Genomic DNA, 27,215 nt, shown 5'->3' with positions numbered 1-27,215 from the left:
GCAGTGCTGCCGTATCAAATATCCTGTTTCCTGAAAGCCTGCTTCTGAGAATGGTGAGTGCAGGAAATTACATCATAGGAGAATTCAGTCACACTGACCCTAATGCACCCCCATTCCAACATTTGACCTCTGACCCCTCCACCCTAATCACATTTGCATGCTGTCTCCGCTCTGCATAGTATATTTAGAGCCTTTCCACAGCATATTCTATATTACAAGTCATTTATCAATGTTAATTCATCTCTTCTCACCGTCATTCCTTTGAGGTAGAGCCCTATGATTAGTAATCATAACAAAACCATACTATTTGGGTTTTCTATAGCTTCTGTCTCCTGAGAACTTTACACATATTAACAGCACACATAGCAGAATGGCTTTCCTAAATGGAATAAATTGAAGGTTGGGTTGGAACTGAATCAAGACGCTGGTGTTAACATGCTGAACTATTTAGGAAAAGTTCCAGGATCACTTAATGATGAAAAGCAATAAGGCTGTCAAAATTTGCCTGGAATATATATAGGATTAGACCAGCTCCTAAAATTCTCCAAGGTACCTCTGGGTCAAGGGCTTTCTGCAGAAGGTGAGGGTTTTTGATGATGTAAAAATTCCAAAAGTCTCTGTTGCTGAAAAATGTGAAAAAGAAAGTGTGTGTGTGAGAGAGAGAGAGAGAGAGAGAAAGAGTTACTCATTGGTTTCATGAAGGTGTTCTATTGTCATAGATTATCACTTCTTATTTTCAAAAAAACAAGATTCTCCAACTAGGAGACTCAAATCCTTAAAAAATATGTGAATTCTAGTGGTCTGATATAACATACAACTTCAATTATTTATCAAGTACACTGTTCAATTTAATAATAATGTAAGGTGCTCCTTTACATGAGAAAATTAGCTATATCCTAAAATATAATTCAGTAGTGAATTGAAGAAGGATATTGCATCAAGCTTACCAATCACATTTATTGAAAAATCTTAGGGGCTTGGAATAAACTCTTCAAATTGAGACTGCAATCAAAAAGTGTTGAAACTGCAGAAAACTAGAAATTGGATTCTTAGCCTGTAAGAATTATGTCTGTTACTAGGAAAGGCTTTCTGACCCTGGACATTGTTAATATAAATCCATATTCTTTCCTAGAAAAGTAAACATGAGTAGATCTTACTCCAGTTTTGGACTGCCATGATGAAAACAACTCTTGTATTATGTAATTTGTTCCTCTCTCATATCATCACTTTCCACTCAATATTTATGTTTATTTTTGTATATATTAGAGTCTAGATTCTAGACCCATCCATCAACTCTTAACTTTCTTAAAAGATAAAGAACCCTGTATTCCTCTCCCTGAGTTTGTAATACAGTGACAAATACACAGCAATTGTACATTAAGTATTTCTTGAATAAATGTTATAATGCAGCTGCTTAAAAACTACTGCCCTCAACAGTAGGCCCCACAGTTCCCCAAAACCTGCTGCTAAGACTCTCAACCATCACAGCACAAGGCTAATGTTTTTGTACTTTACCTAAACCTTTGGGACTATGCTCCTATATTTTATTTAGTTTCAATACTATCTTTGTCACAACACACAATAGTAGGAGGGGCAGAAGGGATAGGGCGAAAAGAGAGAAAAAAGAAGGAAAAGAAGGAAGAATAGAACTGAAGGAATCAGCTAACATAATAATATATCATAAAAATACACAAAAATGTAAAAAGATGAAAGCAAGGAAAAAGAGAGAGAAGAGGAAGGGAGGGAGTGGAATTTTTCCCCGTGATGTTAGAATCTGAGTGGCAACTCTATAAAACCAAGTTGGTTTTCATTATTTATGTAAGTTTGACTTGATTAAAGCTATCAACAATCTCTAACAGACACTATTTTATATTTCATTCCTAGGTTGGCTGATAAACATTTTTTATCTGATTTTGGTTTTCTTGTCAGCAGCCAACCCATCTCTTGTAGTTCATTTTATTCATTCTATGAATGGCTTTTTGAGCAACGATTATCCAGGTACTGGAAAATTGGTGGATACAATATAACTCACACTTGAAAGGTTTACAGTGTTCTCAATCTTGCCACCTGAGGCCCATGTTAGTGCTATTATCCAACCTAAATTTTGCCAAGTACATTTTCCTCATAATCAAATCTTTTCTAAGAAATGCAGGAATTGCCATCTAACCAATTCATGCGTTTCCTCTTTCTAACATCTGTAACAGTCCCTGCATCACGTTAACTTCCGATTCTCTTTTCATATTTTCTGAAATTTTCATCTTTCATATAACTTCTAAATTTCATTTATTCATACTCTCCCCAGCGCTGCACTTCCAAGACCTCTCCAGTACACATTCTAGTTACCCATATCTAATCTATCCTGCCCCAATGAAAGCATTTGAATAAAGTCTAATGTAGCAGGCAGGAAGAAGAGGAGAAGCCATGAAAAAAGAATTAACCAGTGTTATGTACATGTACCAATCTCCCGTAAGGAATGTAATCATATTGTACTGGAAACATACACTAATAAAAATTAAAATTTAATTAAAATAAATTAAAAATAAAGTCCAGTACTCTAATTACTCACTACACAAATTCTTGGATATGGAGGGATTTGGGGAAGTCGAGTTTTACCAAATATGTATTTTCTCACATTTTAAAACTTAAAAAAACTAGGCTACTAATGGTAACTCCTGATTGTGTGTATGAGAATGTCTTTGAATAAAGGCCAAGACCCAGTCGACTATCCTCGTACACACCCACGGCAGGGATGCATCTTTCAGAATAATTTCCCTCAGTGATGAAATCCCAGCAATCTTCCCGTATTCAGCTCAAAGATTTGAGCTCTCCCATGAAGTTTTTCTTTATCACCAACTAACAACTCCATCCTTTGTGACCCTTCTACACACTGCCTTGGTCCCGACTACAACATAGCGCCCATGACAAGTGGCTGATTTAGGGTTTGTACTTAGGTCTGCCTCCGCTGCAGTATGAGTTGCTGGGCAGCACAGAGCAGACTTTTTGACCGGTATTTCCGGTCCTTATTTCAGTGCATGAGACATTGTAGGTGTCCAGTAAATGCCAAGTCAGCGGCATGGGGAGGGGCTTATATCTAATGAAATGCTAACCAAAATCGCAGGCAGGATCTAGAGACCTGGATTTTCCAAGTGCAGTGTGAAATTTATAAGGAAAGTATGAGGGACGCCAACCTAATGCTTCTTAGTCAAAATGTAATAAAATCTTTACCAATTTTTCTCTCAAACTCCACCCCACTCCTTTAAATCTGATCAATTGCTCTCCAGACCTGCACACACTTTCTGCCAAAGCCACAACCCAAGCTCTGGGCCCTGCACACCCCACACCTCACCCCATATCGCCACCTGGTGCCCAAAAGCAAGAAAAATATCTAAGAAATGAAAATGATTTTTTTAAGGTAATTGATATTTGAACCCTGGAACCATACACTGAAAGTTTAAAAAAAAAAAGTGTTTCTTGACATATGATCACAAACAAGATTACATATGAGATTACATACAAATCTGCCTCTAAACAGTCTTATTTCCACTCACATCTTTACTAAGAATGTTTTCAATCTTTTCAGCCTTGTGAAATAAGTTTCCACTGTAGATTCCACTTCAAAGTCTTTTGTAGTAAATGAACTATATTTTGTCATTTGGATTATGTAAACTCAAAACTGCCATCTATGATACCATGTAGCCTGTGACAGCCAGCAATGACTTTTGCCTGCTATGTTCTAAGAACTGTACAAAGATATGTGCTAATGAAGCATAATTTCAAATCAGTAATTCTTGAAGAAAATTTCTCAGATATATACTTTTAGCCCAGATCATCTTCATCTAGCTTTAAGTGTTCTATCAGTTTGGAGACATATTGATAAATTCTATTGTCAGTAAGAACCAAAAGGTGCATAAAGTGTAACAGAAATTTTTATTTGAACTTGAGTTACCATAAATCATCAACTGAATTTCAATAATAAAGTCAGTGACTATAGGTTAAGATACAGGGGAAAGTAACATTTTAATTAGAGATTCAATTAGAGATTCTAAGCAAACAACTGTCAGAACACAGCTGGGTGTGGTGGTGCACGCCTGTAATCCCAGCACTTGAGAGGCTGAGGCAGGAAGACTGTTGCAAGTTCGAGACCAGTCTGGGCTACAAAATGAACTCAAGGCCAGCCTGAACTGCATAGGGAAACATTGTCTTAAAAAGACAAAAAAAAAAAAGTTAAAATAATTCTTAGAACAATGACAGTTTTTTTCGAGTTTCACAATGAAATGAAAGGAATTAAGTACATCACAGTAAAGTTTTCCGTGAGTTAAATAAACTCATTTATTTCATTTTGATTGTACAATCATTTTATTACTTGAGACTAGAAAGTTCTTTCCTCTATGAAACTAATAGCAGATGGTAGGAGGTATGCATAAGTAATAATTCTCACCTTTTTAAAATAAAATTTGCTGCTGAATAAATTTCTAGTTTCTAGATAAATTTAAGCATGAATCTGAAATTAATTTTAAAGAAAAACTAAAATCTGGAAACTAGAAAATATCTTATTTAATGCTATCTTTAAGAGTACATTTAAAACATTCTATTGATTTTTCAGGTGGATTAGTTAAATAAAAGAAATTTTTAAGAAAAAAATAGAAAAAAGGTCAGATACCTTATTTTCTGTCCTAGTGGTCCTATTCCTGAAATAAATATTAGCATTATGTAATGTTATCCTTTTCTGACCCACATGATACTTTCAGTGTGTTTCCTTAAGTTCTTATTTGCATCACTTTCTGGGTCCAAAAACAATAGGAAGCTCTAGGATTTATTTTATCTTCCAAGATCCTTAAGTTAACAGAAAGATGATGACATTATTCTTGAGAATTATAGCAATGAATTTAGTGCAATTAAATGGATGTATAGCCTAGATTCTTTGTCTTCTAAATTATAGAGTAAGGAACATGTTCTCAGTCAAAATACTCTTGTTGCTTAGGGTTAAGCAAAATCTATTTATCTTTCCCAGTCCTTTTCTTTTCTGTTTCTTTTCTCCTTTCCTCTCACCACAAAGCTTTTTGGATTGAGTAGAAGTATTTGGTCACTTGCTCTTTGACCTCAGAGTCTTTTGAGACTATATATTCATTTTGAGAATGAGTCCCTTTAGTTACCTAAAGTGTCCTCAGACTAAATTGTTTCCAGATGTTTACAAATATTTCAAGGAAATATCCACAGAGTTTTTATGCCTGAGTGATAAAAGACTCCACTGTGTCTGTCCAATTGTAGAATAAGGTCCAAGTATTTATTATTAAATAACTTTGATTTGACAAGGACTTGCTACAGGCCAAGCTCTTTGCTGAGGACAGTCGGTGCCTAATCTCACCTAATGCTAACTAAAAAGCTATAAGAAAGGCATTATGGTCCTCCTTGCAGAGAAAAGGAAAGTGAGGGTCAGACAGCAACTTCATAGAACAATGAGACACGGGGAAAGGATGCTGAACCAGGTCCGCATGCCACATCAAAGCTCTTCCACGACAGCTTAGGACAGAAAAGAAAGGAAGAACTCACAAATGTCCTGGGCCAACCCTGAGTATTCACAAAGATCACCTCTAAGAGGGGCATAGCCCAAGAATCCTCGTTCAGTTTCAAGTACATTCTTCCAGTGGATTTGCTCATTAACACTTTCAACAGGCTGTAAGTGTGCAATGCCAAAATTTTCTCATTTTAAAAAGCAGCTCTAACATATGAAGTTTGAAATTTGCCTGTTTAGTGTTTGTATTGTTTTTCACTCACAGTATTCTGACTTTTAAAGTGAAAGGAGGGGAAGGAAAAAGAGAGGGAGAGAGAGAGTGGGAGAATGCGAGAGCGATAAAGAAAAAAAGGAAAATCCTAAATGATTAAGGTGACTGTTTTTTAAAAGTTCTTATTATTATAGAAATTGCATTTTGTTTTGTGGTTTAAAGTTGTGGTTATCTGGAGGGAAAAACACTACTATATTGGTAGGAAAACTTAAATGGCTTGCATTTGGAGTGTAGGTGGGGAAGTGTCCAGTCAGTCCATGTTTATTCTGGCTAATGCAGAGAAGCAAAGCGTACCCTTTACGAGACACTCAATGAATGTTAATTCCATGCCCCAAAGCAGGATATTTAAAAAAAAAAGTCTGTGTATTTCCGCTTGCTAAAATTTAAATAGCGTTTCATTTTTATTTATCTGGGAGGCTTACATTTCTAAACCTAGTTTTGCCAAGGTATAGTTTCCACTTTGATTCTCAATGTGCAGGCCCATAATAAAATGAAGAAACTGTGGTGTGGGGAAGTGGAGGTGTCAACTGCAGACTTTGAAAAGAACCCATGAAGTGGGGAATCCACATGCAGGCAATGAAGAGGTGGTTCTGTTTGTTCTGGAAATGTCTCTAAAGAAATTGGTTGCACCAGCCACTGCAGCCGCCTGTCTCCTGTCCGTGTTAAATGTTATCCATTCATGCCACCTCTTCCTCTGTTCTCACCAAACAGCCACCCCACCCCCACCCCGCCTCAAGACTAGAATTTACATCAGTGTCAGAAATCGCTGACCTTGGCAAGTCACATTTTTCTCAGTCCCACTCCCCAAGGCACTGCAGAACTCTCAGACTTTTGACCTTGCTGAAAACCATGAGATTATTTGAACGAGAAATTCTCTCTCCACTTCTCTTCCATTCTGCTTCCCCAGCTCTCCAGAGCTGCTGCAGTTTCTTTAAAGAGAAGCTGGGTTGAAAAAACAGAGCTGCCGCTTTTGCCTCTCAGGTTTTTGGTCTTCTAGGCCAGTGTTTTCTCCAAGCCACCATTTCCACACTCTAAACCATATATATATTGGTTTTGTATCCCTAAGTAAAAAGGTGCCAGGCTTTTAAAAAATTTAATGCTGCTTCAAATTATTTTTAAGTGAGTTTCATGCTGGTGAAAGGTGTCACATTGACAGCCTGGGAATCATCGGGTCTGTAACAGAACGAAGCAGTGTCAGCTACTGCCAAGGAAATTCACCAGCCTCACCCTTCAGCCCTGGGAGGGTTCTTGTGGAACTGAACAGGTCCCTGTCCCACTGATTTTGCTTTAGTGTTCACTCTGTGCTTAACATACAATATTCTGACTTGTAATAAAAAAGGAAAGTTCTACTACATTTAGGCTTCATTTAAATGCTGCTTCTACCTTTGTACCCTGAAAAATACGAAAAACCTACCCTTTAAAACCATAGCAATTTGTTATCCTCTCGTTATACTGGGGCTTTGTAGAATGTTCATCAGACCTCAAACCATACACATCCATTCCTTCATATTGTGTTCTCTCAAGAGCCCATGATTTTTTAAACAAGTAGGCGTTATCACGTCCTCTTTCTAGATAGGCATAGAGGCCAGGAGTGGCACATATAGGCAGAAACAGGTAAGAATGGAAATTAGATTTTCTGACTCGAAGTTCTAAGTTCTAAGTTCTTTTAATCTCCATCTATCCAAATGAATAGTTTTTAAACATCTGATACTGGATGGAAGCACTTTAACTCCCAGATCATCCCCCATCTGACATGGCCTGCAAAGTACCTCAGAGATCCCATAGTTTCAAGGCAGCCTTCTCGGAATGCTGAGATGTTCCCTAGTCAGCTGTTAGTCCTGACTTGAGTTACTGTCTGACAAGACTTCCCAAGCCTGAGCTCAGTGGCTTGTCATGCTGCAGGCCTGACACCTCACGTTGTTCTCTGTCTTTCTGCATCAGGAGATGAATAGAGCTGGTGGGTCTAGCTATGGTTGGTGTACACTGGCTTGTTCTGACTCAATTTCCTCTTTCCATTTTTCCATTAATGAAGACATCTGCAAAAGCTCAAAATAAGATATGGACCTCAAATAACCTCAAATAAGCCCTGTTCTAAGCCACAGGAAAAATGTTGATCAAATTTCCTGCTTTGAGACATTAATAAACTAATGGGGTCTAAACTGACATTTGGAAATCAGATGTCTATATCTTGTTCCACAGTTCCTCTTATATGGTATCCAGTTTTACTTTTCCACTGAATTTTTCGGCATAGTCTGCTTAATCAATTGCATATAGGATTGTGTGAACTATAACATATCATTTGCCAAATTCTTTTTAAAATAATAGAAAGGGGGTTGGGGGTTTAGCTCAGCGGCAAAGCGCCTGCCTGGCAAGCGCAAGGTTGAGAGTTCGATTCCTGGTACCAGAAGAAAAACAAAACAAAAAACAAACAAATAAAATCATAGAAAGTATACTGGCTTTGTTGGAAGTTTCAGACAGCTGTGAAAGATGAAATAATGAAGCATTTCTTAACTCTCTGTCATGACAACCTATGCTGCAGAATGTCTGAGATATCTGGGGTTCAAAATCATGTTTCAGAGCTAGACCAATAGGTTATTTGATAATTTCCCAATAATAGTTTCTTACAGGTTTGAGATATCCACAAATTGGAATCACTTCAGGGTCACAGACCATGTATAAAGAACTATAGGAAAAGTTGTGAACAAGCCACCGTGAAATAACTTATCTTCCCTGGGAAAGGAGGGTAGACCTGAGAAGCAAGCTTGGGGAATGACAATAGCAAGGAGTTGAAGGTGCTGCTGAAATTTTGAACAGGGTGCAACTGGGGGTTAGAGGTATCATTAAATATTAGGGAAAAAAGGAGGAACAGGTTGGAAGTGATCTCAGGATTGGAAATGTTGCATTCAGCTGAGTGGTAGCTAAGGGAGGCACAAGATTACATTTCTCTCACCAATTAGATGACAAGAGGCTATGTAATATAATTCTTTCATATCCTTCCATGTGCTTGGTATGGTGCTAAATACAATAAATATTTATCAGCAGAATGGCCAGTAGTAAGCATAATTATCAGATTTCAGCTCATCTGACTATAATTTTGATTTCACTCTTTAGAGAAAATGTCTGGTTCTGAATTTTGACTCCATTAACACATGTATCTTAAAGAGGAGGGCTCAAACCCAGGAACACAAATACTTCTAGGACATTTCGGGTACACAAGTTTTCACATATCTGAATTGTAGTCTTTGGCAATGCTACCTTGTGATGTTTTGCTAAATTACAAAGAGGCTGCTTTAGCAATATTTAAACAGAGCCCTTCCTTTTTGGGAAAATTACAGGCAGTACCTGAATTACAGGCTGGAAATCTTCAAATGAGGAACTAAAGAAAAAGTTGCTCCACTTCATGCCCCACTGCATATAGCCATTCTCTCCTCTCTCAACTGTTCCCAGGGAGCTCATCATAGAAAGTCTTGAACTTTTGAGAGAGAACTGGGTTCAAAATAGAAAAGGCTTTAAAAAGTGGGTGCCCCGAGTCAGTGCTCCAAGGATCTGCCCAGCTCACCTGTAGCCCTTTGGTCTTCTGAGCACACTGGCTTTCATTCTATTCCTGGATATACCAGCTTGTTCCTGCCCCAGTGTCTTTGTATTTGTTGTTCTCTCCCTCTGGCTGGGAGCCTCTTCACCTTACTCCTATATGCTTAGCTCCCCTTTTTATTGAGATCCTTCCTCCTATAAGCCTGCTTCACTTCCTTCACAGAACTTTTCTATAATCATAATTGAATTGTTGACCTAGGTGTTTGTTTATTTACTTGTCTGTTGCCTCTCTTTCTCAGGAGGATGTAGGGTTTATGAGAAAAATCATTTTGGCTTCTTTGTTCCCTGCCATATCCCCAGCACCTAGAATAAGTATGTAGTAAGTATTCCATATGTATTTTTTAAGTTTACAAAAAAAACACAAGTGAAAAAAAAGAGAAAGACAGTGGAAAGGGAGCCTGATATACCAACACAACAGACATAAACCCAGGCTCTCGGTTTATTATATCATCAAGGCTCAAGGTGTCCATGGTTTGCGGAGTGTTTGACCAAGTGACAACAGTTCAGTACAGTATTGACAGCTATGTGTTTGTCTTTTTCACAGGGAACTCTAAAGGAGAAGGGTGAGAACGATGATTGAGGCACCAAAGCTTCCTTAATGTTCTTGAAGAAGGCAGGCTATGAGACAATGTTCTGAACGGCAACATGGGAGCATGCACAAGGACAGCCTAACCCAGCCACTGGTGGCTGAGGGAGAATACAGGAGAAAACCATTCAGGGATTCAATTCATGGAGCTGTGCCTAGCATGGATCCTACACCAATACTAGGGAAGGGCCATACTGCTCTTCCTCCTCACCACTGAGGTACAAATCCACTTCCTTCAGGTTGCAATATCGGCCTGGTTCATCAACACTGCAGCTCAGCTACGTCACACATTATACTCATTTTCAGGCTTCCTGGGAACCTCATCAGCATCTAATCACACTGCATTTGGATAAAGGAATTTTCGGTTCCAAATGGCTCATTAGAAGTGACTCTCTGAATCTTTCAAACAAAATCCAATTCATGACTTTAGAAAAAAACAACTCATTCCTACAGCAAGAAATAATGTAATCAGAACTTTTGGCTTTTTTCCTACACATGCCTGATTTAACCTTCAATAGACTTGTACAGAAGATATATCTATTATTCCTGTTTCTCAGATTAGAGCTCACAGGGTTTGATGGTATATTCAAGATCATACTGTTAGCATGGGCTATGGTCACGATCAACCCTTTTCCTCACTTTCAGGAAAGTTCTGACTCAGTCCTGCTTTTTCTCTAATACTATCTTCCAACCCACTCCTTCAATCACATTCACTTAGGCCTGTAAATAACCTCAATTTTGCCCTAGATATCAAAGTATATAGTGCCATGAGGAAGTTCTCTTTGTAAAGATATCATACACAGTATGGTTTTGCACTTACAGTAACTCTAGATTTACTGAATAAATGTCACAGGAATGTGACTGTACACTCTTCCAAATTCATACAGTGTGCCAGAAAGAACAAGATAAATTTGATTTTGTTAATAATTGGCTCTGAGGCGTCAAGAAAGTTGCCCACCCTCTTCTGAATTTCAAACCCCTATATATAAACTCTTTATATAAATTGGGGTGATACTATCTACCACTTATCATTCTTGTGAATATGTTAACAGGCTAATTGATATGGATCACCCACCATAGTATCTAGCCCATGGTGGGTAGGCATAAATTTTCATTTCTTTCTTTTAGGCCCCTCATCCTACTGAGAGATTCCAAGGTACTCACTGAATGAAATAATTTCTAAGCTAGAGAGGCAAAAACAGAGAAATGTGGAGGGAACTCCAGAGTCCTCTCACTTACTCAGAAACTTCTTTGTTGTATCATCCATCCATCCATGGGTATCCATGGGTCAAAAGGAATAGAGCCATGATCTACAGCTACTTTATGGAAGGCAGTCTCACATGAGGGATTATCTTTCTATGGAGGCACTCTGCTTGCTACTCAGAAAACCATATTTAAGCTGGTTTGGGAGCCACCGCTGGTAACTGCTTGCCCAAAAGGAAAACTCATTGAGAAGGTAATTCACCAGGATAACTTTCAGGACAATCACATTAGGACTAGCATCTGCAAGGCCTGAAATGTGGGGTGCTATCACACTCGGCAAATAACTTCTGACGCACTCAATTATGGAACAAGAAGATTTGCAGGAGCATAACCACACAGCTCCCTTGGGTATGCAGCCAGTGTGCTACACAAATGATTAAATGTAAAATAAACAAGAATCAACTGTAAATTATGGAGTTGTAATTCCACCAAGGGGGTTCCAGTGATGTCATAAACTACTAGAGCAAAGTTCATGTCACCAAAGATCCCAGATGGGCTTAGAGGTCTGGAATTCAGTAGTGGTCTCTGCCACAGACATGGCTCCAAGAAAACTTTCCGTTCTCACCTCTTCAAGGGCCCTCTTCTCTTGTTCTCCTCCTCTGAGCTTGCTGAGTGGTATACTTTCACCTGGAAACTTACTTTTACATAGAGATGTTTTGAAATATTAGAATCCACATGATAAATTGCCACTTTTTAAAACATGTTTTTTCTTCCAGAACAAGTGCAGAGATAATGATCATCTAAGATTGGTTTTAAGATTTCTACATTCTCTAATAGTTGCCTCAAACTTTTCAGTCCCAGGCACATAGAAATGCTGTATGTGTGCTCTTTATTTCTCACGTATTTGTTCATATATTTAAATATTCAAAATCTGCTTACAAGCCATTCGTAGCAAGAGAAGCACCATGATCAGTGCTCTAAGGTGTAAAATATCTGCCTCCTCACCCTTGTGATCAAAACTGCATGTACTTGGTTGAAGAGATAAGCCTGACACTTGGATAGTGTAACAATGACACACACAAGATGCCACCAATGTCTCCAAGGAATTACAGTATTGACTACCATTGACCATGGGAGAAAGTGGTCATGGTCAGTGTTCACAGACTTTGGGACATATAAAAATCACTTGGGACATTTAACATACACATGTGGCAGAGACTCTGAGTCACCAGGTGTGTGGAGGCCCGGGAGTCTGCATATTAAGAAGCCTTATTTCATTCTAGTGCAAGTGAGCCAGGCATCACACTGCCCATGTACAGAATTAGGGTGTAAACATATTAGAAAAAGAACAAGATACTTTATTGTTGCTCTTTGTCTCTTTTCTCTCAATCATTTGAGGTGAACCGCATATAGAAAGGTCATAGAAGAAAGAAATAAAGAAAACAAAAGCTGAGAGAAACTTTTTCTAGAGGAGAAAAGACTCCATGCTCTCGAAATGAGAACAGTCACCAAGAGCTACCCCCATTCCAAAGTAGACTCTACATGATATGGTAAAATAAGGATAGTATTTTTACAAGCACACACACTTTTTCAGATGTCAGAACTGCTATTCCCAACAGAGCTGTGCACATAATCTTTGCCTAACACCCAATTAGTGTGTTTAGGGGATGATCTGCTTAGCTCTTAACATAGGCTCATAGTGAGCTGCTTCTCCAGGCCACTAGCACAAAAGCCTGGCAATAAACTGTTGTCAGAATGCCTTCCCTACAGGGACCAGCTTTCCTCCACATGTACCACAGATGTTAGCCATGCTGATGTATTACCCAAGAATGCCAGGGAGATTTTATTGTTAGCCACTTGGTAAAAAAAAAAATACAGTCCTAGATACTTCATGGTACAGAAATGCAGTCTATATGTCTTTCAGACTTATCATATTTCAAGGCAATATGTATGAAAACAAGTCACATATCAAATCGAGGAAGTGTTTACTTCTTCAACTGGTTAAGATATGTAAGTTGGAAAAAGAATAGCATCTTTATACAAAACTGCAGTTACCATGGTATTACACATGTACAAAAAAAAAACAGTAAGTAAAGGCCACAAAAATCTCAGTGGAGGCATACATTAGTGTTATGTCAGAGGCATTATCCTACTGAGCAAATGTAACATGCCTTGTCTCCTGGAAACTTACTGGCTTTGTTAGGTTCCATATAAGAGGTCTTGATACCTTGTATCCTAAGCATGTATCATATGGTCACTATAAAATTCAGAAATTAAACAGAAGGAAGGGATTCATCTTCTTCATTCTGTGTAAAGTTCACAATGATGGCTAAAACAAATGGAACTAGAAAAGGTTGGAGCCATCTGAAGAATACTGCATGCTGGAGAGAGGAAGGATGAACTGAGGGGGAGAATGATATCGGGAAGTTTGAAGCCAAACTCCTGGCTCTGCCTAGCACTCATGATGGGGCCTTATGAGCATGATAAAAGTCATGGGGCCTTGGTTTCTAACTGTAGATTAAGAACGGATGTCTACTTAGTCACTCCACTTAGAGTGACGTGCTGCAAGAGTGTGACTTTTGGAGTATAGGAATATTCTAATTTGGGGCGATATTAAATGGCTTCCAACATTGGTTGGGAAACCACACTGGAAAAATAGAGAGAGAGAGATAGATATGCCTGGATTAAGTGTTGTCAGAGATGTTAGAGACGTGGAGAAAAAGTAAAAGAGCAAGCATTTATTTGAAGGCTTTCAATGGCAAGGGTGTAGGGTGCTAGGCACTTTGCATTCACTTTCTCCTTATTCCAAATGAGGAATCTATGTAACATATATTAATATGCCATTTTTCTAGATGAGAACATTAAGACCTAAAGATTTACTTAAAATTAAGTGGCAAGTAAATGGTGGGACCATAATTTAATATAAAATTTTCTAAACCCAAAGTAAAATACATGAGAAGTCCTAACGTTTCTAAATATAAATGAAATATTTTGCAGTGTGTGCATGTGCGTGTGTGTGTGTGTGTGTGTGTGCGTGCATGTGACTGAGACTTGACTCCAGGACCTCATGCATGCTAAGTACATGCTCTACCACTGGACTATATCCTCACCTCCCAAAGATTTCTTAGTTTTTGAGAGTTTTCTATAAATCTAATGAAATGCATTTTGATCTTTTTAGCTTTCTTTGATGATATGATAGGAAGTTCTGTATATACTGACATCTAGCTCCCCTTATTCTGCAAGTATTTCCACAGGCACAATCTTTGGGCCTAATGCATTCCATGAAGAAGATACCACAGAAGTTCCAAACCCACTTTAAAAAGAAGACAAGGAAATAGATTTAGAAATATTTATGCAGCATGTCAGCTGGGTGTGGCGGTGCATGCTTGTAATCCCAGGACTTGGGAGGCTAAGGTGGGAGGATCATTGTGAGTTCGAGATCAGCCTGGGCTACAAAGTGAGTTCAAGGCCAGCCTGAACTGCATAGGGAGACCCTGTCTCAAAAAAAAAAAAAAAAAAAAAAAAAAGAAAGAAAGAAAAGAAATATTTATGCAGCATGTCAATGTATTGTGAAATGGCATGCTAGACTCCACCTTCTTGACCCACTAGACAATAATGCCTTTAAAAGAACGCGGTTGACTTCAAAGCTAGTAGGGTGCAATTAAAAATTAACATGGGATCAGAAGAGCAAGATCCAAGTCACTTTATAGTAGCTTGGTATAATTCCTCATGCTGCAATTTTCTTATCTGTAAAATGAAAGTATGCAAAAAAGAGAAAATAATTATTCTATCTCTACCTGCCTCTCAGAATTGGCTTTGTAAATGTAGAATTTGTATATGTTCTTATAGTTTGCAATATACTTCATATTATATCTCACCTTAACTTTCAAATGATGAATACTTTATGACAAAGTAAGTTTCAGTTTATATAAGTAATCAGGGAAACGAATTAAGTACAACAGCAATTTGGGTATGTTAGTTCAGTTGAAATAACTGTACTTCTAGGCCTATCCCAACACAGGCTAAATTCCCTGCCTGTTCAAGGTAGCACTGAGTCTTTAAACCAAAATAACTAAAGCAGTGCAGAAAACAAATATTCTCACCACTCCAGGAAAGGAGAATGCTGAGGTGGGGTGAGAAAGAAAGAAAAGGGCAATTAAAATTTTAAAAAGTAGTCCATATATTCTGAGTAAAAATGATCACACTTGGAAAAATCTCATCGTCCCTGAGGGAAGTTGAGAACAGACTGTAACAGTCAAATGTGCAGTGGTATTATTTTCTGTTTCTCTTGTCAGAAGGGATTCAGTCTTTGAAATATGTCTAGCAAAACTGCAGATTTCTGCCCCATGATTAATGAATTAAATTACGTTTTATTTCTTAAATGTGTTGAGGATTCATCCTGTGGCCTTCACCCGATCTGAGGATTAGAGCTGCTGAGCAGCACATCTGGTTATAGGCATGGAGCTCTCTGGGTGGTTCCTTTGCTTTCCTCTCTTAGAAAGAGGCAATGTGGAGAAAGGCAAAGACTTTTATTGGGCAAGTGTGCTTTTTAATTCTCAAAAACTGGTGATTATTCTTTCCCCTTTTCTCATAAAAAAAGAGAACTATTGTAAGATATACGATACTTCTAATTATAATTTTTAAATTTTGACATGAGTTTTATAGCCCTATTTAATACCCTAAAATATTTGGATTCAAATGTTTTAATGCCAACTTGCCTGAGACTATTTTAAATAGACTTCCAAATAATAATCATTTATATCTTTGTTATAATTATCACTTTAAATAAAAGTTCATGTCCAATAAAAATGCATTATCTCTGATTTTGTAAGTGCTTCTACCTTTGTCAAAACATATTACCATGTCTGGAAAGATGCCTCTTTCACTCCTGGTGCAGAGAAATAAATGCCATTTCCTCCTTATTTTTCTACAAAAGCATGTATGAGTCTCAAGACATTTAATAAAAGAAATTTCAAGATCCAGGGATTGACAATAAGAGAAAAATTTTCAGTTCCCTGTGGTATGTTTTGCCCCACTGTGCTCATTTTGTTAGCTCTTCCTTAGCATGTAAAATCTTGTGACTAGTACTTCTCTAAATATTGTCTGAGAATGTCCTTTAAGTATTAGGCAGGCTTTTCCAACTTCAAAAGTAGACATCTAGCAGATTCCCAGCTAGAACAAGCAGAAAAACAAAACAAAGCAAAAAACCCAGAAAGGAAAAAAGGAAGGAAGGGGGAAGGTGGAAGGTAGAAAGAGGAAGGAAGGAAAGAAGGAAGGGAGACAGATCACTTCTTAGAAGAAACCACTTCCTTGGAAGGACTTTAGCGATGGAAATGTATCAAATGGGACCTGAGAAAGCTCACATAACCTTTAGGAAAGCTATGTTCTTTTGTGTTTGTTTAATCTTTGTAATGAGAACAAGCAGGTGAAATGATTTTCTTAATTTGGGGGAAACATGATTTTTGAAAATAGAATTTTGAATTCTTCCACTGATTAGAGAAAAAATCAGTAATTAGAGAAAAATCAGAATGTTAATACAATATAATCCAAAATTATGCACAAAATTAAAAAGAAAATATTTTAACATCAAAATGTTAACTGCATTTACCTTCAAGGTCATGAAATACAGGTTACTTCACTTTTTTATTTGAACATTTAATGTAAAATAATGAAATAATGTATTTCTCTAAAATGAGCACATATAGTATTTTGTTATTATTCTTTTTTTCTCTATCAGTTCCGAGGATTGAGCCAAGGGCCTTCACACTGAGCTACTTCCCCAACCCTTCTTTTATTTTTTATTTTGAGGACAGGCCTAGCTAACTCTCTAAAGTGCCCAACAGGGGCTCAAATTTCAGTCCTCTTGCCTCAGCCTCCCAGAATCCCAGAATTACAGGCATTCACCGCTAGACTCAGAAATTTTTATAATTTAAAAAGTTACTTGCACACAGAGCACAAAGACAGTAGAAACACACTATACAATAAAAAAGACCAGTTTACTGTATTTGCTTACTGCAGTTGTGTCATACACTGTGAAATATATCCTCCTCCAAAGTTTCTAGTCTTAAAATTCTCAAAGTAAATTAATAGTTGTGAAAAATGTAGGAAATATTTAAAAAATATTTGTGGAGGCACTGATTATTTCTAGAATATGCACTAAGGAAAGGGCTATGAAGGGTCTGGAATTCGGCCGTGAAAGAAGCTCTCACAAGGCATGATACGGCAGAAACCTGGATACTAGCGTGGGTAGACCTGCACATGTGTGTGAACCAGCAAGTAGCTGGGGCAGGGTGGAAATATTAAACTATAAGGAATGACTTTCCAAAAACAGGATAAACAACGCAGTCTTGAAGTAGAAAAAAATAAAAAGCAATGGCAAGTTCTAAACAAGGAGGAGGTGTGCTTTTTAAATAATATGCTTGTAGAAGAAACTAATTTATCACTCAAATCATTTAATGAAATGCTTTGAAGATCGATTCCACCCTCTCCATTCATCACTTGCACACAGATTAAGACAAGCATGGATACAGGGAAAGCCACTTACGCAGGGGCTGTTACAGCAGCGCAGGTGAAATGTGGTGGGGATTTTAAGAGTAGGTGGCTGCCAGTGAGTCTGGAGAGTAAACTTGCCGGGGATATGAGCTGCGTTGCACAGAGGCATAAGGAGGGGAGGGTCGAGGGCTGGTCTGATGTGTCTGAGTTTTGCATGCATGTGTTAAGACAGATAGGGAAATCTGTAAGAGGATCGCATTGGGGAAAGGGAGCCCATTAGTTCTAAGTTTTGCTGTTTTTGAGACTGAAGCCCTTTTGAGATATTCAAATGACAAATGTCGTACTTGGATCTTCAGCTCCAACAGGGGGAGTTTTAAAGGTATAAATTAGGGGTCATTAGTATATAGATGGTTATTGAAATGGCACGCCCAGAGACAAAGAGAATTGAGTGAGAAAAAGAACAAAGAGTCTAGTCCTTTGGCTAGATTAGAAGGTGATCAGATTGACTGAAAAGGAGGAGCCCATTCTATTACTTTAAAGCATTAAGGAGCACAGGCAATATTTTGACAGTTGTCCTGGTATTACACAGCTGCCTCAATCCATATCAGTATTTAGGGAGATGGCACTGGTAGCAAACAGAAAGTAAAGTCAGTGTACATAATTATTTATATTACCGCAGTCTGGGTTAATGGTGAGATATGAAAATGCTAATGTATAAAGGTTCCAATACAAGTTATAGATTTGATATCTAGTCCTTTAGAACTTTAAATGCCATATATTTATGAGTAATCTCAAAAAGGAAGAGAATGATAACCTCTCTCCCAAGTCATAATCCCCAAGAACTCTCCAACTGGGCTGTTATAAAATGAGATAGAGGACAGGAAAAACGTATAGATATCTGGCTCATTTCACATAATCAGCCTAGCAATCTTTTTCTGGGGAGTCAAAAAAACTATATAGGGAACCTCTGCTGCTCTAAGTCCCAGTTTTCCCTATAGCACACAGATCTTGGACAAACTGCTGGGGCAGAGGCAGGATGAAAAAGAGAATGGATACAGACAAGGACGGACCACTGGCTCCCTCATGACCCTCCAGACCCAAGCCAGTTCTACCAAGGCCTATGCAGACTAGGGTTGAATTTGTTTAAAAATACGTGGAACCTTGAGAAACTGTGCTTCTCTCCATGAACCCAAAGTGCGGGCTGGGCCTTAACACTTTGCACATAGTCAAGATCATTAAACTTAGCACATTCTAGCCCAAATTTTGGCCCCCTTGGCCTTTAAGTTGTATATCTCAGTCCTCTTTGAAAACATTGGTGCATATATATATATATATATATATATATATATATATATATATATACTGGGACAGCACTCATCTGTTTTTATGCTTATTTATAACTATACCACCTTCCAGCACTACGAGGTCCTCTAAAATATAATGACATGACTGATGATGAGAAATTAAGTGAATGGGGTGAATGTTCTTATTCTCAGACAAACATCTGTGGGAAAGCAATTTCCCTTGGAGTTCTGGCCTTGTGCTTCTGTTTCTTGTGTGCGCTGCAGCTCAGATTATCATGAAAGGTATGTATTAGCCAGCATCCATGCTGAGAAAACAGTATCTTCATTCAGTCAGTTTGTTGCCGCCTCTTGTTCACCCCCAATGTCAGATAAGAAGAGAAGCTAAGAAAAAATCACAAAATGTATAGAAGGGGCTAAGAATTTATCCTTTCTGTTCTGTAAAATTCTTGAAATTGTTGCCCATAAATGAGCACTGGGAGAGTCACTGGAGTCCAAGAGTCAGATACAAGGACTGGAATTGGTCTGGGGACATGCAAGTCTCAGGCTCATATAAGACTTGGAGATAGCTGTTGTTCTTCCTCAAGGGAGAAAGTTGCCCTAACCCAGGGCCTAACTGAAAGGGGCCAGAACATCTGCCCTACCTGAAGATCAAAGGGGCTCTGAGGGTTTCTGGCGGCATTCTGCAGCAACTCTCTGACATGAGCCAGGTCTCTATCTCTCAAATCTTCCCCTCTCCTCCTGTTTCCTCAAATACCAGGAGTTCAAATACACAAAATCCACCCAATCCCCCAGGGTCAAACCCTCTTTCCTCATGGAGCCTCGGCACCAGATCTAGTGCCAACGGACTCCAGCTGGCCTGCCCCAGGCCCATCCTCCTCCTAACTCTCTTGTGCAGCCGGAAATCCTGACCACCTTCTTGAAGGACATCCGAGGCCTACAACTGTTCCATGTGCGTGACATGCATGTGCACAACCCCGTGGATGTCTTCTATTCACGCTATTAATGCTCTTGTGGCTCCCACGTTTTGCCACTCCATGCGAGAAGTCTTCCAGTCTGGCTCCCGCCTGAGTCCAGGGGTTTTGAAGGCAGGTGTTCCAGCCCGGCCCGGGAGGGTGCGCCCCCTTTCGGCGGGAGAAGGCAAGAGGAGCGCTACGGCTGAACGGTCCACCCCGCGGCTGCGTGGTGGCCTCCTCCAACCTTGCAGGTTTAGGCCGGGGTTGGGGTGAAAGTTTGAATCTGTGCCTGGACAGAGACCCAGAGCACTGAAACCCGATGGTCTGGGTAAGGAAAAAATTTTCACTGAATTAATTCGTCTTCTGTTTCCTATCTACTCCTCCCAAAAAGGTGAGACCAGCCTGCTGTTCAGGCCTCCGTGTGAGCTCCATTCCTGCATCTGAGTCTGTTGTATTTCTCTCCTCCTTGCTTGCTCATTAAGAAAACATCCAATTACTTTTAAATAACTCCATGAAAGCCAAACAAAACAGGCATAGGACCTGCCTGCCCTTGCTCTTTCTCTTAACTGGGATCTTGGAGATTCAATTTAACGCACGTATTCCAAATTTATTCCTCATTTGAAGCTAAGTCTACCTGATATTTATAAATAATCTTAAAAATAAGCCCCAAACGTCTTGCAAATTAGAACTTCCTCATTATGCAGTGCAGCAAAGAGGCCGGAGCATCTGGTTCCCAAAGAATGTATTCTTATCATAACTGAGACTTTATTCCTGAATGATTCTGATTTGGTCCTTAGACTTTTCTGAAACGTCACTTGTTTACATGAATGATTTGTTGATCTGACATGCTATTTGTTTTCTTTCATAAAATTTCCTTAACTAAGCACCATTTATGCCATAATTCCCTCCCCTGTATTAAAGTGGCTATCACCCTTGTAATCAGCTTCACATTTTTTCATTAAGAAAAGTGATCCCAGGGGGCAAAGAGATGCAATAATCTTTCTTTACACCTTAAACCGAAAATCAATTACTCATCACTGTAAGATGACTACCTCGAGAGTGCCGCACTGGAGATAGACAATTCGTACCACGAATAACCAGTACTTAGACCACAGTTGTGAAGCAGCGCTCAACAACTTCCACATAAACCTGCTAACCCAGAAATGCTGCTGACCGGTCCTCAGTTTTCTCTGCAGTGTATTTCTGCATGTACTGGATTAGTAAGGAACAGCAATTAGAGAAAAGGAGATTGTGATGCTTTGTTGATATTTTTATTACTGTTTGGGAGTGCTAGCTTTCGCTGGAGTGTTGTTAGCCTGCACAGCACGGTTTTTGGTTTTTCAGTGGCAAAAATTCTTGTGGATGCGTAGCAACAAAACCGTTGACATATGCATTCTCTTTATCTTGTAGAAAAGAGTTAAAGCATCCAAGCCCTGGGAGTGGTAAGTGACTGCATCAAAGTGAAATAGAGAGTTGGACAACCAGTGTCCAGTCAGACTGTCACACGGTATATTCACAGGTAAATGTGCGAACACGAAATGGCCACATGGATCCCTCATCCAATTTTTGTTTATGTTTTGTAAATGTCTATCTTTACCTCTGCAGGACCTATTGATTAAACTTACAAAGACTTGGCTAGGGGATGCTGAGCCTCTGCATTTTACAATCTCCTGTCTTCTGCAATAATAACAATAACAGCATGCATAAATCAAGCCTTAGCTACTTCTCTACAAATACTCTAGATATCAAAGCGCTGTTATTCATAGAGCTTCTGCTGGTTCCATCTCTTCTAAAGTTAAAAAAAGAAAATGCAGTGTGGGCACAGACTTTTGCAACAACCGGGTACACGGGGCCCTAGTGCTTCGGTCGAGGAAAGGGGTTCTCAGGGGCTGGGGGACTGCTTTGGGAGTGGCCAGCTAATAAAGTCATGGAGTAAGCAGAGGATAGCAGAACTGTAAAAGAACCATACCATTTTAAGTTTTAAAATTCAAATTGGTCTAGGGACCCTCCTAGTTGAGAATCTACGGCTGTCATTTAGTGCAAAGGAGTGTGTGTGGGGGGGGGAGAGTATTAACCTATATCCATGTGGGAAGAATAGAGAGAAAGGAAGGGGTCTTTGCTTCTGAGGGGCCTCTTTTCGCAAAGGGAGCGAGGGGGGTGACATCGTGTTGGTTTAGAGGTGATTTATTCACTAGTGTTGTAAAATCTAAAATGCTGTCCCTGCGAAGACAAAGGAACTCCAGGGACCCAGTGACCCCCTGCTGCCGCCTGGACGCAGCAAAGCTGACCTGAGCGCACCGGGTGAGGTCGCTAAGCCGAGATGCCTGTGTGCACGACATCTACTCTGAGTCCAAGAGGGCTTCCCCCGTGAAGCGAACAACAGGGGCCATAACGCCGTCCCCACCACCCCCGGTCAGCTAGAGACCTGGAGCCCCAGGAAGGATTCTTGAGCAGCCCGAAGCAGTAGACTTCGAAAGTGCCTCCCTAACACCTCAGAGGGGAAGTCGTCCTTTGCCCGGACCCAGCAGGGGTCACCGGACTGGCCATTTCTCCAAAATTTTAAGAGGAGGCCACTGACCTCCCCTGTTTTGCAAAATAAACCGAATTCACCACCGTCTTCACATTCAGCTTTGGGGACTCAGGGACCTCCCGATTCTGGGTTTTACCTCCACCCGTCTGACGTGAAAAATTTCCAGGCTATCCTTAAAATGATGTGTTTTATTGGTTCCTCGGATGAATTCAGATAACTGAAGCTTGAATTCAAATTCAGAAGCTTGCCCGGGCGGAATCCCAGGGCAGTGGCGCGAGACAGGCTTCGGGCCCCATCCGCGTTACAAACGCTGGGGGACTGGATAGGACTTGGGTGCGAATGTCCGCTGGGTAGCGCCCTACGAAACGTTCCTGCTCTCCTGGGGGTTTGTCGCCACGGCGAAGAGGAGTTGGGAGATGGGCCGGCAAGCGTGTGGCCGGTGGGCTGGGCGGGCTACACTGGCTGAATTTGTTCCTCTCCTTTTGTGACAAACCAGTTTCCCGCGCCGCAGTTCTCCGCTCGCATCCCGCCTCTGCCCGGTGTGCTCTTGGCACGGCTGGGGAGTGTGCCTGTGTTGCACGCGTGTCTAATTGACTTTCCGTCTACCTTTTTATGACTACATGTGTTTCCAACAAAAGGTCTTATTAGGACAATCTGGTTTCACTAATTTAGAGGTTGGGAACGTGGAATGCTAGAGTTTTGTTTTGTTTTGTTTTGTTTTGTTTACAGAAGTTGAGATTAAGAAATGACATCGAGACGCGCGATCCTCCTAGAACTGTGCTTGTCCGTGTGTATGACCTGTTCCTCTTTCCTCTCCCTGGTTGCTCCTGTTCTGCCATCACCCTCACTCACACACCACATTTCCACTTGGCCACTGGATTGCTAACAGAGTTAAAGAAACCTTAAGTTTGAGAAATTTACTGGGTTGGGAGAATCGGCAAAAGAGGAAAGAATTTCGTCTATAGAAAGGAAAATACACTGAGTATCAATAAAGAGGAGGGAGACTGGATTGCCGATGGAGGTAGGAAAGTCAGCAAGAAATCCTCCTCCCTTTCTACCGTGCTTAGCTCCTCTTTGCTACACTCAGAATATGGAAATTTAAAATGTTACAAAATTAAGAATCCAATATTGAGCTTAGCGGAACAGGTAGTAGAACCTGTTTTGCTAATTTCCTCCAACACAAAACTTACACAGAACAAGGATACTCTAGATAGCTGGAAGAGTCAAAGGCAACTTTTCACTGCCCACCACCCCTCAGATAACCTTTTCCTACTTTGCAGTGCTGCCTCAGCTGGCTGCAGGGAGTGCCCTACCCAGGGGCAGTTCTCAGTCCCTTGCTTCTCTCCTGGTGTGACTCCTCAGTCTCAGTCCTTCTAGCCAGCACCGCTGCTGCTCCAGCCCTTCTCTGCCTTTTCTTCTTCCCTGCTTCCCAGTCTGAGCCTCAGCAGTCCCCTGCAGGCTGGAGGCCCCACGCTGTCGACCCCACTAGTCTAGACTTCCAAGTAGCTCATAACAAAGCTTCCTTCAAAACTCCTGGTGGGAGCCCAAGAACTCAGAACAGTGGTCCTCTGGCCACTTGCTATCAGTAGACATCTCATTCTCTTCCAGTTCTCTTGGAGGAGAATAAGAAGGAGGTTGAGGAAACATTGCTTATAAAAGTGACAAACTACTTGTTTAAATAACCCCCTGATCATCCTCTGGAAAGCAAGGCCTGCATTCCTAGGTGCACCACCTTGTTCTGCATTGTGTGGCTTCTCCTGAATCTGTAATTGATTGACTCTGTTCTGTGCTGTGCCCCCTCTCTCACTGGCCTTCGGAGCCTCAGTTTCCTTTAGGTGAGCTCTCCCTACAAGGCCTTGATACGCCTGGCAAGTAGAAGATGAGCTCCAGTATAAGGGAAGCAATTTCCCAGAGTCCTGGCCCCTTCTCCCTGGAAAACCATCTGCAACTTTGTACACAATCCCGAGCCTCTCCTCACAAGCTGTACCAATGCCTCAGCAGATGCCTCAGCACCAGGCTCACCTAGGTCTCACAAGAGCCACTGCTGCATGGCTTGACAAGTCCGAAGTGCTCTTCTGTGCCACCCATTGGAAAAAGCAAAGGAACCGGTCCTGCCCTGCAGTGTCCAGCATTTTGGTGGCCTTCGTGGGCCCTAGGTTTGTTGAGGGTGCCTGGCCTTGGTCCTGCTTTCACATCATCCTGCCTTCTCTTGGGGCAAAAGGGTACTGTCTTGTTGCTCTGCCCCACCCTGATCTACACTGCAGTTTCTTCACAGTCCTGCTTTCTGTTGGGAGTTCAGCCTTCAGTTCTCCAAACAGGTATAAATATTGTGATTACTAATTAGGCATGGCAAGATGGGAATGTCAGAATTGCAGAATCGATGAACTGGCTTCCAAATATCATTCTTGAATGTTTTACATTTTCCTTAGTAAAACGTTCAAAACAAATGATAGCATTTCTCATTGCATTTTGTTAAAGCCAACAGTGCCTAGCAAACACTTTGTAAAACCTGCTGAACCGTACAGCAGGAGCTTCCAAAGTACCAAAACCCTACAGAGAACGTCTCTGCCTCTGAACCAACCCTTCCGCAGCAGCTGGGCACGCTGACTCTTCCCTCCTCAAAATTGTCTGCCTTTCCTTACTGAGAGGCCAGGTCAGAGCTCCTTAAGCATCCACCTCACCCTCTGCAAGAGCGAGTGGGCATAATAGGGTGCAGTGATCAGCTCTGGCTAAAATCATTCATCCTAGCGCCAAAGCGAGCTGAAGAATCCGGGTAAGGGGCAAGAGCGCCCTGGCCTCTCTTCCACCTCATCTAGAGAGCCTGCTAGGGCCCCACCAGGGTGCCCAGGCCATTTCCAGCTGTTCCCGAGCCCAGTATGCTTTTTATGTCTATTGTTTGAAAGTCTGAGATGAGTAATGTTTTGTGAAAATCATAGAACGTGGGTGGGTTCCCGGAGTTACTAAATTTCACGAAATAGCACTAATGCTACAGAAAGCGATCGTTTGAGAACTTCCAGCCAAGCTCAAATCTTGCAACCTTGAGAAGAGAGGCGACTGTCTGTGTGGATCCGACAGAACTGTTACACATTCGGACCGTCGGATACACTCTCAGTCACATTTTAAAGGCAAAGTTAATGACGAGGCAGCTCTTCATGCGACGGATCAGTCGGTCAGTCCGGGGAAGGAAGCTGGTATTTGGACTTTAATGCAGGTCTCAGGGCCAACAAGCAGAGAGCGCCTGAAATGTGACCCTGGCCTCAGCTCTGAAGCCCGCAATTTCCTCGTGTCTGTGCCTGGTGCGGGATCCCGCGAGGCGGGACTCCAGAGCCACCTCTAAAAGACATTCCCTTGCTTCCCCTGAGTGTGCACGAGTCAGCAGGGCTTTTCACTCTGCCTCAAACCCCTTTGCAGGTGGAGGCGACAGCAGGGGGCACAGAGCAGCTTGGGGACCCGGACGCTAGCCGGGCGGTCTGCTCGAGCGCTCCCCAGAGCCGCGCCCCCATCCCAGCGCCGCGCCTTCCCCAGCCCCAGTCCTGTGGACTGTGCTTCACTTCTGTAACCCGCTGGCTGTCCGGATCGCGCCCGGGCAGGAACTGTCCCAGCCCCTGGGTGCCTAGCCAGCCAGTGATCAGGCAGCGACCCTCGCCGAAACGCGGATGCAGCGGAGACAGCTGCACCCAGAGCGCCAGGCCTCGGGCGCCTCTCCCGCGCCCGCCTGGCGGAGCCCTCCTTTATCACCCTTTCTCCCTGACGGTGACAACCACTTCTCAGGCGCTTGCCACCGCTCTCCCAGAAACCCCGAGCTACCCCGAGGCCGCCCGGCTTCCCCGCCCAGCGCCAGAGTCCCAGACACTCACTGTCCTGCTGCGGGGTGTCGCTGCCGCTGGTGAGACCTGGGGACTCCAGCAGGCTCCGGCCCGCCTCGCCCACGCTCTCGTCAGCCTGCGCCGCCACCATGTCCCCGGCCTCCTCCAGGTCTAGCAGGTGACTGACGGAGAAGTTCTTTTTCGCCTGCAGGGTGTCGAGGTTGCCCGGGCTGTCCAAGCGGCCGCCCAGCGCCGGCTGCCGCTCCAGAACGTGCCCGTAGCTGGAGGTCATGGTCCCCCCTCGATCCCACCCACCCCCCTCTTCCCGCTCGAATCAACACCAAAGGCTGTGGAGGCGAGGGGGGAGAGGAGGCGAGTGGGGAAGAGAGAGGGGGGAGTGGAGAGAGAGAGAGAGAGAAAGTGGGGGAAAGGGCGGGGGACCCCTTCTGCAGAGCAGAGCGCTCTGCACCCGCAGCCTTCCGCAGCCTTGGTTGCTTTCTTGAAGCCAAGTCCGGCGCGGTCCAGAGAGAGATAATCCACACCAAAAAATAAAATTAAAAAGTTACCCTGTTTCGGTCAGAAGAAAAAAAAAATCAATTCTCAAAAAGCGTCCGCACCACGCGCACACTAAAAATAAGAATAAGGGGGAGAGAGGAGAAGGGCAGGCCAGCAGGGCGGGGGAGTCAGGCAAACAGGGAAGAGAGAAGAAGGGGTGGGAGAGAAGAATCAAAGTGGGTTTTTAAAAAATGTTTTTTTAAAAAAGTTATTCCCCGGCAAGAGTTCAAGCATCAACAGAAGAAGGCTTGTTCCAGCTTTAAAACATCTTCAAGAAAACGTGTTCCCCCCTCTCTGCACTCCTGCGGATTCTCAGGAGTGACTAAAGTTTCAGGAGAGGGTGATGTCTTGCAGATGTATTAGAGAGCAGGATTCTCACTTTACTTTTCGTAAGGCGTAAAAAAGTAAAAAA

At 41.6% G+C, this 27,215-nt stretch overlaps 1 protein-coding gene across 2 annotated transcripts in view; it reads right to left on the bottom strand.

Annotated features, from left to right (window-relative positions):
- Prrx1 (paired related homeobox 1) overlaps positions 1–27,209 on the bottom strand; it is a 71,829-nt gene extending 44,620 nt beyond the window's left edge. For both annotated transcript variants that reach the window (XM_005398172.2, XM_005398173.2), the window contains exon 1: positions 26,300–27,209. In XM_005398172.2, the coding sequence (XP_005398229.1) occupies positions 26,300–26,540 (241 nt within the window). In that variant the 5' untranslated portion in view covers positions 26,541–27,209. The remainder of the gene's footprint in view (positions 1–26,299) is intronic.
- Between the last annotated feature and the right edge of the window lie 6 nt (positions 27,210–27,215).

This window comes from Chinchilla lanigera, unplaced genomic scaffold (genome assembly GCF_000276665.1).
Source record: "Chinchilla lanigera isolate Chin_1 unplaced genomic scaffold, ChiLan1.0 scaffold00061, whole genome shotgun sequence".
Taxonomy (NCBI): Eukaryota; Metazoa; Chordata; class Mammalia; order Rodentia; family Chinchillidae; genus Chinchilla; species Chinchilla lanigera.
Note: the sequence above shows the minus strand (reverse complement) of the source record. Positions and strands in the feature narration are given on the sequence as shown.